Here is a 14763-nt window from a genome sequence, read left to right on the forward strand (position 1 = left end):
AAAAAAACACTGTCACCTCATAAGAGGCCGTTATTGGACATTCATTTCTCTTTTCATGGACGCATCATGAACATGTACTCTTGTGCAGGGCTGAACCTGACTTCACCGGCGTAGTGCCAGTGTGGAGTACTCCACTGTCCCATCATGCTCCGCTCCAGGCGCCGCCGCCGCTCCTCTGTGTGTCGTCAGGTTTGCGTAAAGCTCGTCCGGCTTCTCGTGAGCCCTGAAGTCCACCGTCGTGTAGACGACGCCGCCGCCGAGCTCCTGAAAGACACAAGCGCGGTCAGTCACGACCTGACCGTGAGTCACAGACTCCACATGTTCCCTGTTTTTTTTTGTTGTTTTTTTTTTCTACCTACCGGCACTTCTCCTTCCAGTGAGTCACACAGCATTTCTCCATACTTGTCTACAAAGGAAAACAACACAACATCACGCCGCATCACAAAGAACTGGCAGACGACCCATTTCGGGAAACTGCTTACCCGACCGACGCTTGGCTTTGACCCTGTGGCAAACCACGCCGATCACGCAAGCGGTGGAAATCATCACCGCGGTCGACACGATGAAGACTAAAGGTAAACCGAAGCTCCAGGGGACCCTGGAAGAGACGACGGAGCGCAGGTTGAGCGGCGAGTCCCCACCCCCATTGTCGGTTTGCACAGTTCGAGCGGGAAGTGAGTGAATACCCGGCGCTCTCGCTGCGGTCCTGTGCCAGAACGGGCCCGCTGAGGTCCGGCGGGCCAGAGGAGCTGGAAGACGCCGCGACGGTTCCTGTCAGAGGAGGTTGAGTCTGGCCGTGGCGACGGGACCCCTCTGCAAAGTGCAAGAAGTGTAAATACATTAAACAAAAAAACAAAACGTCAAAGCGTCACAGTGTGATGTTACATGCAAACTGGAGACGACGTACCGAGCACCTCCACGTAGTAGTCTTTGTAGGTGTGGCTTTGGGTCCCGAGCACGGCACATCTGTAGTAGCCTCCGTCACCAAATCGCACGTCTGATATCCTGAACTCGACCCAGCCGTCGCCCTCGGCCTTCGTCACTCTTCCTCTCAGGAGGTCACACCTGTACCCGGCGCTGTCCAGCAGCCGGTAGCAGCCGCCCGGATACAGTTTGCAGCAGGACTTGTTGTGGCCGTTGTAGAAGGAAGGGAAGGGGAGTCTCAGCAGGATCTGTTCAAACTCCTGGATCCTCTGCTGCCCTCCTGAGAGAGAAACTTCTGCAGGACGAACACATGTAGTTAGCGGCACCTTCAAAAGCACGGAGCACTGGAGGGAGGGAGTCTGATCTTACCCGATAACAGAATGAAGACGAGGACAGACTTCATCGTTGGTGTGACTCTCGCAAAGTCTCTGCACTTTTTCATTTGACAGTTTTCCACTTTGAAGGAACGGAGGCTCCTCCTCAGGGGAGAGAAGAGGAAGTGGCGCGATTATCAGCTGGAGGACAGCGAGACGAGTTCCTCTTGAGGCTGCGACGGCGCCTCCGTCACACATCCAACGTACTGTTTTGCCTCAGTGCAATTAACAGTCAACATCAATGTGCTGATTCTATTAGAGGCCCCACATTCTGTCATTTACACTAAACACATTATATTGCCATGGAAGTGACTGGAATACCTAAATTCCATTATTTGAATAGCTGAGCAAATACTTTTGGTAAAACATTGCATTTTATTGCTAAAATTTCCAAAACTGCATCTGCTGAATTCATGCATTACCACGTCTTTGCTTTACTGAGTCACTGCGAAGAATCATATATTATTTTAAAGTATATAAACATGACGTCACTCTGAAAAATCTGAACACAATAAAGGATATCTACATGTATACATAAAGTGATTTATTTGGTGTGAACTTGCAGCTTATTGACTTTATAATCACCAATCCAAAGCGTATTGTGGAGCCCACAATACAAAGAAAAGAAAAAGAAAAAAAAAAAAGCTAAATATATTTACACATTCATGATAATAATCAAACACAATGTTTAACAGAATTTAAACAATTAACATATATAATTACAGGTCAAAAATAAACAATCCCTTTTCTTTTCACTTCGGTCAAAAACTGAACAGACTTTTATTTTGTTGACACTTTTCCAAAACGTGTTCAGACTCTCTTGTTGACATTAAATGGATTTCACTTATCTAGCACTTTTCAACTTGCACACCATTGTCTTGCAAATCGAAGCGTTTGAGGCACGTAAACATTACAGGACAGACCAACCTTGTTTATTTTAACTCTTTAATGCACAGCCTCCGTGATTAGTTCAGAAGCGATGAGTGCAGGAATCGGAATTCGCAAAAAGAAACGAAGCCAACGAGGCTGGATGCATAAATAAGTCGAGGTCTGTGTTCCGTCGGCCATTAATGGCTTCCACTCGTCCGTTTGGCCTTATTCGTTGGTGAAAGTGATGACGTCGTACTGGATGCCCTGCTGCTGCAGCTGCTCCAGCTGCTCGGGCGTAGCTTCGGTGTAAACCGTCTGCGACTGAGCCGCGGCTGCGTCTGCGGGAAGAAGCGAACGTCGTTTACACACTTTGGTGTTTTTAATAATGATTACAGCATTTTTTTTAATCATCTGAACCCTGAACTGGATACAGAAGGAATGGATGAATGGTTTATTTCGGTTACAGTGTAGAAATGGAAATTTCAGTTTATAGGGCTGAGAAAGTTCCTGCACTTTTTTTTTCTTCTTCTTTTTAGCCAAAATGGGTCTCGGCTGAAGCCAAGGCTTATTTTTTTGCCTATCCTTTAAAAATCTATAAAGTTACCCTGGACACGAGAAAAAACCAGTTCAGCTAAATAAAAAGAAGAATACCTGTGACAGCGGAGTGAGAAGCAGCCTCCGCTTCCTCAGAATTCACCACCTGTTGCTCCGAGCTGACGGGCAGGTACTGGATCTGACCATCATGACTGACAGCAATCTGAACACACACACACACACACACACACACACACTGCAGTGAGCTTTTCAAAAGAGTGAAATCCCTCCGGAGATGTTTGGGGTTATCCGTCTCACCTGCTGCTCCTGCAGAAAGGCCCTCTCGTGCTCGTACTGGATGATCGGTACGTCGGCCATCTGAGCGACAGGCAGAGGAGCGTCAGAACAAGGTTGCCTTTTTAAAAAAAAAGCTCAGTTCATCCACCGCGGGGTTAAAAACTCTGACCTGTATGTGGTTGCCGTCGGCCACCACCACGTACTCCTGGGGAATCAGGTGCTGCACGCCATCCTGTGAGATTATATACTGGACCTGAAACGGGACACGTGATGATGAGATAAAAACAAACGCGTACTGGTGGTTTTTAACGCTCGACAGCAGCAGTTTGGCTGTGGACACACGGTTCCGTCATGGCGTTTGCGGCGCGACACAACCACGCGGCGCTGCTCCTACCTCAGCCACCTGGTTGTCTCCCGTCATCAGGTGCTGGACCGTCTGCCCGTCTATAGTCGTGATCTGCTGGATGTATGCGCCTTCCTCCTGAATTGACGCAACGTGACATTTAGATTTGGCAGCGGGAAAAAAAAAACCAAGCGTCACCGTGTGTTGCTGTGCGGAGTGTGACGCCGTCACCTGGTCCGACAGCGCCTGGTCCTGAGCTACGATGATGTGGTCCTGTCCCAGCGACTGCAGCCGCTCCGGGGTGATCACCGTCTGATGCGTCTGCAGAGCTGCGACACACAAAACAAATCACGCACACAGTCGCCGGGCTTTATCGTTTTGTACAGTGCAGCCTGAAGCGGGAGTCATTTATTATTAATGCCGTTCCAGTAACACACACTCAGCCGCCATGCCGTTTCTTACACTGCAGCGTCACCAGGGCCTCCTCGTCACTGTTCACGATGATGGTCTGCTGATTCGAGGACGTCCGGCTTTTGCGAACTGGATGATCCTGATTGTGAAGACGGTCCGTGTGGAACTTAAGATGACCGTTACGGTTAAACCTGCACACACACACACACACATTAGATGTTGACAGCTGGTCTGTACTTCCGTGTAAATCCATCAACAACATAATGCTTTGCTCCCACCTTTGTCCACAGACTTTGCAAGAAAAGGGCTTTTCGTTGGTGTGTGTCATCACGTGTCTGCGCAGGTCTTTCTTGTTCTTGGAGGCAAAGCTGCAGTTGGGGCACTTGTGAGGACGCAGGTACGAGTGCTGCACCATGTGAGACTGAAACAAAACGCCGGGACACCGACAGTCAGCGGGGGAGTCGGCCTTATGGACGGAAACCTGCTCAATGAATTCATTCACATCACTGCTGCAACTGAAAGTAAATTATGGATTAATGTAAACGTTCTTAAAGAGACGGGTAATTACCAGTAGTTACAGTTGCATGGGCCATATCTAGCACAATTGATGTTGATCAAGTTACATTCGCGTCATCTAAACAATCTTCAGTCGGATCTGAGATCATGTGTGAATTTCTCAATGCAAAGCATTCTGGGCTTGAAGCTGAACCGGTCACTCTCGTTCCGTCATTGCGATCACGTCATTCGGAGAACCGATCGATCTGATCGCGGCTCGTGCTGCGCGACTGTCGGGGAGTCACCTTGACTTCGGGCCAGGACGTGGAGGTGAAGTCACAGTCGGGACACTTGAAGGTGTTCGCATCCAAGTGCGCTTTTTTGTGGTTCTCCATGTCAGAGCGGCCGTGGAAGGACTCCATGCAGATCCGGCAGGAAAACCTCTTGGTGCCGGGACTGTGGGGGCTCGTGGCCGACGGGGAGGCCGGGGGCTCGCTGCTCAGCTGAGGGAGAGCAAGTGACGGTCAGAAAAGGATCTCTTTACGCCGAACACTGAACGCTTTGGTGTGATAACTACCTCCACTTGTTGCAGCACACCCTCTGCCAGCGCCGAGGTGAGATAATACTTGTCACTTTTCAGGCTCTCAGGGCCGCTAACCTCTAAAGCCTGGGAGGGGCTGCTGTCGCCGTTACTGCAGAGACACAGGAAGTTTAAAAAAAAATGGGTGTTAGGACATCGTACGAAATCATCGGAATAGCCTTCCACGCGACGTTTGATCACCTGTATCCAGGACTGTGGATTTCTTCAGCCGCTTGCTCCACCACACTGAAGTCACTTCCTCCCTCGTAGGCTTCGATGGCAATGTGTGCAAGCTCCCCGGTGGCGGAGTTGGCCGCCTCGTAGGCCTCCTGCAGAACCGTCTCTCCGTTCTCCGACACATGGAAGGTGACAATCTTTTGGGCCTGGCCCGGCGCCGTGCTGACTGCGCTCCACGTTCCCTTCTCAAAAGGTTTGCCTTCAGACTTCAGGACGGCCACCTGAAGAAAACCATCAGGGAATGTTTGTCAAGAAGAATTTGTCTCACGAAACCGTCTGAATTTGTGAAGAACTAACCTGCAATGAGTTTCCAACCAATTCCCGGGCGTTGCTCATGTTGAGCAGCAGGTCCAGAGCGTTCTGAGCAGACAGATCACCGGATTCACCTGACGAACAGAAAGGTGTGAAGCTGCTGCCAATGTTGGGACCTCGTTTACATTGACTAAAATGCCCTTTAGAGTGGAAAGAGACCGAGACCTCTTCAGGTTTCCCTTCTTGGAAACTCTTGAATGGAGTAATGTAGAAGCATGATGGTGCTCTATCGAAGCTAAGATTCATGGGTTATATTCCTATAACGATAGGGGTGTGTGTGTTTTGTCTTATTCTGGCTTGTATGCGTCCTTCCAGGAAAGTCTTTTCTTTCTTTTCCCATCTTCACGGGTCAAACTCGTGGATTGATTTTTTTTCCTGCACCTCAGACACACTGTCATGCGGACGCCAGAGTATTTTAATCTCTAATCATGGTCTGGTTTCTTTGCACATAAGCTTTTCTCAGGGCAGCCCGCCCAATAATCTCGGGAGATTTAACTCTCATTTAGCATCTGGACAAAAAATTCAAGGACTTTGTGGCATCTCAGCTCCAACACTTCTTTGAGATTCACTTATCTGATGAAAATTGGCAGGAGATATTAAATAGTGATCACACAATTTGTATTTGTGCAAAATACACCTACTGAGAATGTAAAATTCTGCATAGTGTATTTTACCAACATTAAACTTGCCAAGATCCACCCTGGTCGGACTGACGCTTGCAATAGGTGCAGACAGACACCTGCTGACTCATTAAACCCCACACACTCATAACATGTGGATTCAGGAGATACTGCAATGCATTACTTTGGAGAGGATTAAGTTCTCTTTGAAAAGTTGGTTAGACACCATTCACAAGACATGGGAACCCTTTACAGCGAGACAGTCTGATAATTGTTGCAGAGAAATATTGCTTTGCGACGGAACCGCTGTGTATGACTGTCCAACAATCGTTTTGTTCTGTGCAAATCTCAATAAAGAGAATTTGAACAAAGGTGTGAAGTCAGCGCCTGTCCTTAATGTACCATGTCACACGTGTTAAAATATCTCGAGAAATCAATTCTGACTTTGTTCGTAGATGATGGTGGTGTTTCCCAAAGCGTCCTGGGACACCGAGGCATTTTCTATCCCCTGCATGGCCTGTAGTGTTGCAGAATCGACCGCGACCTGATGAAGAAGGGAACAAACAAGGTCGAACTTCACGTTTCACAAAACACAGCACACAAATGACTTCCCGGTAAAGCAAAAAACACAGACTTTTAAAAAGAGACTCACAATAGTGTTCTGCAGCATCGGCGTGTCATCGTGTCGTTGCTTGATCTCCTCGATCTGCTGCAGCGTGAAGAACGGTCTGCGTCGCTTCTTCACCGGCTCCTCGGGGTGAGACACGGACCATTCCTCGAACGCTTCGGGGTGGCGACACTGCACGTGCAGACGCAGGTTCTTCCTGTGCTTGGTCATGAAGTGGCACATGTCGCAGGAGAACGGCTTCTCACCTGCAGAGATTCGCCACAGAACATTTTTATCGTCAGACGAGGTCAACAGAAAAATATGCTGCTCCAAAAAAGGCTTTTTTTTCTCCTTCTTTTCTGAACTGACCTGTGTGTTTGATGGCCAAATGTGAGACAAGAAACTCCTCTTTCGAGGTGGAGTATTTGCAGTAGTCACACTTGAAGGGCCGATCGTTGGTGTGGGACAGCTGATGGTTGAGCAGCTGCTTCTTGTTTTCACAAGTATAGTCGCAGAACTCACACTTGAACCTGGTGCAGGAAAAAGCAAAAGGTCATTATTCATGGTAGGATGAGAATTCTCTGTTATGTGAATAATGAAGGTTTCAGTACTGACTTATTGTCCCCGAGACTATAAATGTGGGTCAGTAAATGCATCTTGAACGTGTACCGCTTCTTGAAGGATTTTCCACACTGTGAAGACAAAAGAGGCATCATCAGCGACAAACCTCTACCATGAAAAACTGCAATTCTTTAGCTGCCACTTCCTAAACATTACCTTGCAATCAACTGATAAATGCCAGGAGCATATTACCAAAAAAAAAAAAAAAAAAAAAAACATGAGGAAAGTTTCCTGCCACTTCACATGTTGAGCTTAAATTACATTATAGAAACTCTTCTTTGCACAACTAGTTTAAAATGTGAATAAATACCATATGATAATGTTGTATAGCTTCGCATAGTGTGAACTTGTTCTGACCTTATCGCACATGTGCGGTTTCTCATTGCTGTGTGTTTTCATGTGCTGAGTCAGCCTCTTCTGCATGGGATAAACCCGGTGACACACAGGGCAGGGGAATTCAGACACTTTAGGTACCTGCAACACAAACGAAGAGCGGTTACACTGCTGTGCTGACGGAACACCGCAGCGGTTCAGGATATATACGGGAAGCTTATAAATATACATCATTGAGCCCTAATGAGACCAAAACTTGAGTCTTACCTGCTCAGTTTTCTTTTTCCTGCAAGATCGAAAAAAAAAAAAAAAGAAATCAGTCATCGTTTCTAAACACAAGCTATTTTCTAGTTAGAGCAGGGGAGTCAAACATAAGGCCTGCAGAAAGCTCCAATCCGGCCAAACCACCAAGAAAATTGCAAGAATTTCAAAGAAAACATGGCTGTTTTAACAAATTTCTTAAACAGCAGCGACGCACACAACAGTGAGACCTGAGCTGAGATCTCGGTGATGCTGCCATGAAAGATATCAAACAAGCCTCAAAGCTAAGCTGTCAGGGTGAGTTTGTAAACACATGCATAATGCAACAGCTATGGAAGAAGTATTTGTGACATTTCACACTACTTTGTACCAGAAGTTTCATTAAAATTAGCTTTATAATGACATTCTGGTCATTTTCAATAGTAATTGTTTGGTTTTGTGAAACCAAACAATGAAGAAAAACCTGACAGTTTAAATTTAAGTTATTATGGCTCAATTTTACTGGATATCGGACTGTATGTGACCCTCCTGGTTTTAAAGAATGTTTCACACGCGACTTGCTCACTTCTTTTTGTTGTGGACCGCCGAGTGTCGAATGACGTCCTTCTTGTAAACGCTGGAGTAATCACACTCCTCACACTTGAACGGCTTGTTGCCTTCGTGGTTGAACATGTGCTCCTGCAAAACAGGCAGCGGGACTGTTAGGACACGGTAGAAAAACAACAACGACGACAACAACAAAAACACGCTTGTGAAGGTGTGAACTTTGTCTGGTTGCGGCGGACCTTGAGTGACGACCAGCGCTTGCAGTGGTAGCTGCACTGCAGGCACTTGAAGAGCTCGGGGTCGTTGCCTTCGTGAGAGTCAACATGGAAGCGCAAGTCCTCTTGGGTGAGGAAGCGAGAACCACAAATCCAACAGTTGTGAGGTCTCAGCAGAGGTTTCAGAGATTTATAGTACCGGCTGCAAGATAGTGAAGATATAATGAGTTTCATTTAAAAAAAAATTGATAAAGTGAACTAGTCCGACACTCACTTTCGATTGATATACTTCTTGTATTTCTTGCGAAGGAAGCGCTTGGACGGCCGACCTCGTTTCCTGGGGAAGAACTCCTCCTCTGGTTGCATGTTGGATGACGGGTCTTTGTTCTCAGAGTCTGATTGGCTCACCGCTGCTTCGGCTGCGTCTCCATCGACCAGCAGACCCGGGCCGTTGCCCAACCCAGAGGAACTCGCCTCCTCAGACGCTCCAGTGTCGGTATTTCCCGCACAGCTCTTAGCAACACCTTCCGCTTCTGTGAAGGAAATTATGATATAAAAGATTAAAGAAATGTGAAGGCTTGTGGCTCTTCTATTAAGCGTGAGGGTTCTTTTTTGTTTTGGTTCGTTTTTCTTGGTCGAACCCACCTTTGCTGCTGGAGCCTTCATCTAAGACGCAGTACTTCCTCGGACGGCCGACTTTACGTCGAGGGCGTCCTTGAGATGAAGAGGAGGAAGATGAGGATGAGGAGGAGGAGGAGATGGGAGTAGTGGTCTTCTTTAGAATGGCAGGTGGTCTCCCTTTGCCGTCCTCATCTACTGGGCTGTAGTCACTGTCAACTGGAGATAAGCCACACTGTCACAAACTAATTTTGCCTAAAGCCACTGCACTTAAGAGTTTAATTAATTCTTCCAATTAATTAAAAACATTCTCGGATCGACGGCACTGCAAAGTATCAGCTCTTCAATAGCAGACATCCAATTCTGCTTCTGGGAGACAATAACTTAATGATGTCTAATTTTGAAACAGCATCGCTTAGAAGAATCCAAATCCTCATACAAGAACATTCAGACTTTTGATGATTAATAAAATGGTCCTTCAGCATTTATGTTGGGAATTTATTTTTGTGTGATTTATAATAGTTGAGTGTATGTAGTTAAGATTAATGCTTGTAAAAGTGTTTGTAGAGCCACACTTGTGAATATGTGACACATTTGTCTGCAGATGTTTTTAAATAATAGACTTAATTTTAATTTGTGGACCTTTTTGTTTTTTAAATGTATTGAAATTTTCCTCTATGTTTTAAGTCTTTTATGTGTCTCTTTTGTCTGAAACTTCAATGTACTGCTGCCTGTCTTGGCCAGGACACTCTTGAAAAAGAGATTTTTAATCTCAACAAGGTTTTTTCTGGTAAAATGAAAAATGAAAAAAAAAAAGGTGTCCTTCAGCGGAGGTTTTATTTACTCTACAGCCTGCGATGGACGTTTGAGCACTTTGTTATAGGTTTTTGTTCTTAATTTTACTCACAGCTGAAGGGGTGGGCAACTCATTTTTCCAAGCGGCCACATGTAAAATAAGCACTATTTTTATATTATCTTCAGTTTCACTCAACAAATAAATAATTTCTTGATAAATTGTACCTCGTGTCACAATTTCTCGAGCGACAGTCTCTGGATCCATTGTGCTTGATCTCTGTCTGGCAATCCTGATTCAACTTTTCTCAATTTGGAGTTGGAATTTTAAAAGAAACATACTCTTTATGTCGGATTAAACAGCTTCTCACTGACCTTCAGGATCATCAATAGCACCAGCGTCCACGATACCGTCCTCCTCCTCTGCTTGTTGGGGCTCATCGGCCTTCATCTGTCCTGTATTCCTCTTCTCTTCTTCCTCCCTCGCTGCCTTCTGACGGGCCAACGTCTCACTTTTCGGAGGTCGGCCACGTTTACGTTTCTTTGGCATTTCTCCTAAAAGGGCAGAAATAAAACCAGACCTAAATAAAAGTGACGGCCAAGTGGCCCTGGTGATGTGTCGCCGCCATCGTACCCGCAGGTTTGAAGTGCTTGTCTCTCATGTGGTTGATGAGTGTGTCTTTGGAGGCACTCTTGTAAGGGCACATTTTACATTTGAACTGCTGTACGATCACGACTTCCATCATTTCCTCTAACTCGGCCAGGTTCGGCGGCCGGTCCCCGGAGCCTGCTGCCACTGTGGACGTCTCCATGTCTCTAACCAGCCCCGCTCCATCCTGGGAGCCCTGCGGCTCCTCTTGGCTCTGGGAGCACTGCTGCTCGGGATTTGAGGTGTACGTCCCGCTGCTGCTGATGAAGGGACCCGGTTGGCTCTCGCTGCACTCCAGTCCCTCGGGAAGTCCGCCGGAGCCCACCGTGTCCGCCTGCGGGTGGTCTGACGAGGAGCTGTCGTCAGCGTAGAGGGAGGCCTCGGGGCCGTTGCTGTTCTCCATGTAGAGGGAGTGCTGTGGCTGCTGCTGCGAGTGCTGAGGCTGATCTGGATCCTGGTTCTGCTCGTCATCCTCGTCGTCGTCCCCGCCTTGGTACTGGGAGCAGCCGGGCTGCTCGGAGTCTGCGGCCGCAACGCATTCTCCTCCGTACGCCGACACATACTGCCGGCTGGACTGGGTCCGGTGGTCTGCGCTGCTATCGATGTAACTGCGCGAGTGGTGCGGCTGTTCTCCCCCATCCACTGAACACTCCAGGTACCCAACGCTGCACTCAACCACGTACCGACTCCCGCTGGTGGGATTGGAGTCGGCGCCGCTGCACTCCACGTAGCCGGGCAGGTCGTGGTCGCTGTTATTCCTGCCGTAGTTGGGGAAGATGGACTGCGAGCGCGTCTGGTCGGGCTCCGAACACTCCACGTAGGAAGACGAAGACTCCCCCGTCTGGTCCGGGCCGTCCGCAGTGCAGTCCATGTACTGGGAGGGGTGGGAGTGCTGGGGCTGGTCGGGCTGGCTGCTGCTGTCCTCTGGGTAACCCGAGTGTCCGGGCTGGTCGTCGGGTTCGAGGCCGCCCTGCAGGTCTCCCTGGTCCAGGCAGGTGGAGGTGGGACCTTCAGCGAGAGCTTCAATGGCTATACGATGGAACAGAGCAGAAGATGACATCTGGGCTACCATAGGACCAGACAAATACATGCAAGATGGATTGTGTACAAAGCATTAATAAGAATTCCCATAGTTGTGGTGTGGGTCAACAGTGTCAGTGTATTTTGCAAGTTATAAGAAAAATAAAGTTTGCGTTGTACAGATTTATGACCCGATTTGCTTGTTTTATGACGGTGAGAACCTACCATCATCTGGTCCTTGTAATATGAGATACTGTGTAGTTTCTGCACCTCCGTCCTCTGCACTGGTCACTGCAATGCAACCTGAAATAAATGGAAGGAAATGTTTATTGTTTGATACGTTTGGAGTTGAACTTCATTTTGCCTCCGAGAGTCGCTTTAGAGATACCATTCATGATGTCTGGGCCGATGGTGGACTCTATGATCTTGTCGATGGCAGAGCCCAAATCAGACGAGGTAGAAGCGGTTGAGTCGGAAACCATCATGGCTCCCTCGGACACTGCACTGGAGTGCACCAGCACCTGGGCGGACTCTGACACCAGCACTGACTGAGTCACTGTGGAGACACTGGACACGCTGGTGGACTGAGCCACTGAGGAAGAGTCCGGGAGGTGAACTGAAGACACCCTGACATCTGTACTGGAGCTGGTTTCTGGGATGAACACCTGGAATGTAGACCAGAAGATCACTTTTTAGAAAAACATATCCTGACTGGGTTTTTTTTATTTGCATTGTGGCATTCTCACACATGCACACGGTCAATTACCACAAGTCCCTCCGAGCTCTGTCCCACGTGGCAGTCAGACTCTGGGGCGGTGGCGTGAGAGGCGGCGGCATCGCTGCTGTCTGCAGACATGGCCTCCGATGACTCCATACCCATGCCGCTCTCAGACGGCTCCTCCATCCCGGAGGGGCCGGCATCGCTGCTGCTCTCCACCTCATTCTCCTCCACATCCATACCTGCACAGAGAAACAAGATGGTAGGGTCAACAATAAATTCAAAGTGGCATCTTTGAACATCACCATGACTGCATCGTGTGAGGATGCAAACAAATGTTTATGCATCGTTTCATGCGTTCATTGGGTTTGCCTGTTACTGAAGGAGCTTCTGCTTTTGACCATGATATCATGGAGGGGTGAGAGACTTTATTCATGATCGACCTCAGTTTGGACTGGATCTTCCTCTCTGACCCCACCTGCACAGGGTCCCTCCAACCCCACCCCGTCACTGGCTTTTCTGATGAGTTTGTGGAGCCTGTTGGTGTTGGCCACTATACTGCCCCAGCATGCAGCAGAATAGAGGATAGTGCTCACCATCATAACACAAGAAACATGCCTTTTTACTGTCAGAGGCTAGAGAAGGGTTGGTTCAAGATGATGAAAGACAATCTGGAGTGTGCAGAAGAGCATCGCTGAGCGTTTCCAACAGGCTACTGTCCATGACCATACCTTTGTAACGACAGTGTACTGGATACTTCCAGCAGGATAACGCAGCAGGTCACTCAGATCAAATCACATCAAAGTAGTTCGGCTATTATGGATAAAAATAACTGAGTATTTCCACCAATTCAGGAAATTAAGAAATAAAGCTATTCTGATGAGAAAGGGGGTCCAACACAATATTAGTAAAGTGTACCCCATATAGAGGCTTGTGTAGTGGCTGGCACTCTCGCCTCACAGCAGAAATGTTATGGGTTCAACTCCAGGTTGGGTTTTTTGGTCTGGAGTTTGTGTTTTCCATGCTTGTTTTGGTTTTCTCCTACAATAAATGGAACTGGAGGTTAACTGGTGACCCTGAATTACCTGAAGGTGACAATGTGAGTGTGTTTTCCCAGTGATTAACTGGGAACACACACACACACACAATGCTTATGTTAAGAATAAACTGAATACGCTAAACTCTAAATCAATCTCAGGGGTCAAACTAAACAATCAGCATATAGGTTGAATAACAGTCGAGAGAATGATTTTAACATGTAAATCTTAGTTAATAACGGTTTACTGCACAAAGAATAAATTCATACAGGCATTAATCACAAGTCTTTCGGATACAGACACCATTCTTTTTTACTTTCTCGTCGTGGTCATGCTTTCACGGAAACTTTTAATCGTGCTTTTGTGTCTCTACTTAAATTAACTCACCGTTGTTCAATGTTAAATATGCATCAGTGTGTAAATATGTAGCAAAGCGATCAGCGCTGTCAAGGTAGTCGTTGGCATCGATGTCGAATATTTACACTCGGTTACGTTAGATTTATGATAAGTTAGATAAATATCCACTTTTAACATACATCAGTCCATGTTCTGTCAATGTTTATGCTTGCGAACTGGAGTAAACACCAGATTATTGTTGTTAGCATGTTAGCTCAGAACAGGCTAAGCGGCGTCGCCGTTCCCTCGATGTTCGTTTTTATAAAATGAACACATATATACAGCTTGCTGGGGAACGATAATGGCACTTTTGGTTGTTTCTCGGCAGATTGTTGTTGGAAAAAGCGTGTGCACAAGTTGAGTAGGGGGAGGTAAGGACGAGCGGAGCGACACGCGTTAGCTGTTTTAAAGCGGGCCTAGCTGCCCTCTGTCCTGCCTGCTCCGCGTCGCCATTTTCCACCAGTCGACCCCCTTTTTACACTCAGGCAATCTCAAAGCTCTACTGGGGACCTCGAGGGCCTGAGCTGCGGCAGACCGCCCGAAAACTCTCCCTGAAGAAAATGAAAACATTTTCTCCTCCGCGGCTCCGCGATCTCAACACGTTTTTTCTTACCGTGTCTTTTCGAGCTGAAGGGCGTCCTAACCTCCGGAGGCGTTAAAATCCAGCAGGAATTAGTTGCCGATAATTGTTGCTTCTTTCTAGTCGGGCGCCATAAGTATCTCCTCGCTTCCTTCCTGCTCGTGCAACCGGAACTTATTTATTTTTATTGAGAATTAATATTCTCTTGCTCACCCTTTTAATGTGATTTCGTGCAACTGTACGTTGTATTCCTACTAATTATTTTTCGGAGATTAGATTCCATAAAATTGAGAAAATGACGCGATGTTTGGATTCAATTAATGGACTATTGTTTTAAGAGGAAGGCGCATTACGCAATAGGGCGCGGAGTAAT

The 14763-nt window shown here is 47.2% G+C and overlaps 1 protein-coding gene across 3 annotated transcripts; it reads right to left on the bottom strand.

Moving 5' to 3' along the window:
- Window positions 1-1907: 1907 nt before the first annotated feature.
- Window positions 1908-14531, bottom strand: LOC308130644 (zinc finger protein 335-like). Of its 3 annotated transcripts, none has more exons than XM_080497059.1 (28): window positions 14424-14531; window positions 12426-12619; window positions 12048-12324; window positions 11885-11962; window positions 10625-11668; window positions 10366-10545; window positions 9226-9294; window positions 8855-9113; window positions 8605-8782; window positions 8385-8497; window positions 7826-7844; window positions 7583-7699; window positions 7220-7296; window positions 6974-7134; window positions 6650-6870; window positions 6442-6541; window positions 5363-5451; window positions 5030-5286; window positions 4826-4940; window positions 4554-4751; window positions 4032-4174; window positions 3805-3944; window positions 3574-3671; window positions 3394-3480; window positions 3169-3252; window positions 3021-3080; window positions 2820-2925; window positions 1908-2506 (listed from the first exon to the last, which is right to left on the bottom strand). In XM_080497059.1, exons 2-28 carry the CDS (start codon window positions 12615-12617, stop codon window positions 2394-2396), a joined length of 4575 nt encoding a protein of 1524 aa, XP_080353185.1. In that variant the 5' UTR covers window positions 12618-12619; window positions 14424-14531; the 3' UTR covers window positions 1908-2393. The 3 variants fall into 3 exon arrangements, with proteins under 3 accessions (XP_080353185.1, XP_080353183.1, XP_080353184.1); XM_080497057.1 differs by having other exon boundaries at window positions 9226-9417; XM_080497058.1 differs by lacking the exon at window positions 14424-14531 and adding an exon at window positions 13802-14240 and having other exon boundaries at window positions 9226-9417.
- Between the last annotated feature and the right edge of the window lie 232 nt (window positions 14532-14763).

Source organism: Blennius ocellaris, assembly GCF_963422515.1.
Source record: "Blennius ocellaris genome assembly, chromosome: 5".
Taxonomy (NCBI): Eukaryota; Metazoa; Chordata; class Actinopteri; order Blenniiformes; family Blenniidae; genus Blennius; species Blennius ocellaris.

Excerpts from the sequence above, each read along its gene's own strand:
- LOC308130644 (XM_080497057.1), bottom strand. The coding sequence starts at position 12,617 with ATGGATGTGGAGGAGAATGAGGTGGAGAGCAGCAGCGATGCCGGCCCC. Across the intron at positions 12,325-12,425 it reads AGAGCTCGGAGGGACTTGTG|GTGTTCATCCCAGAAACCAG; the intron begins GTAATTGACCGT and ends TCTACATTCCAG. Across the intron at positions 6,871-6,973 it reads TTTGGCCATCAAACACACAG|GTGAGAAGCCGTTCTCCTGC; the intron begins GTCAGTTCAGAA and ends GAATCTCTGCAG.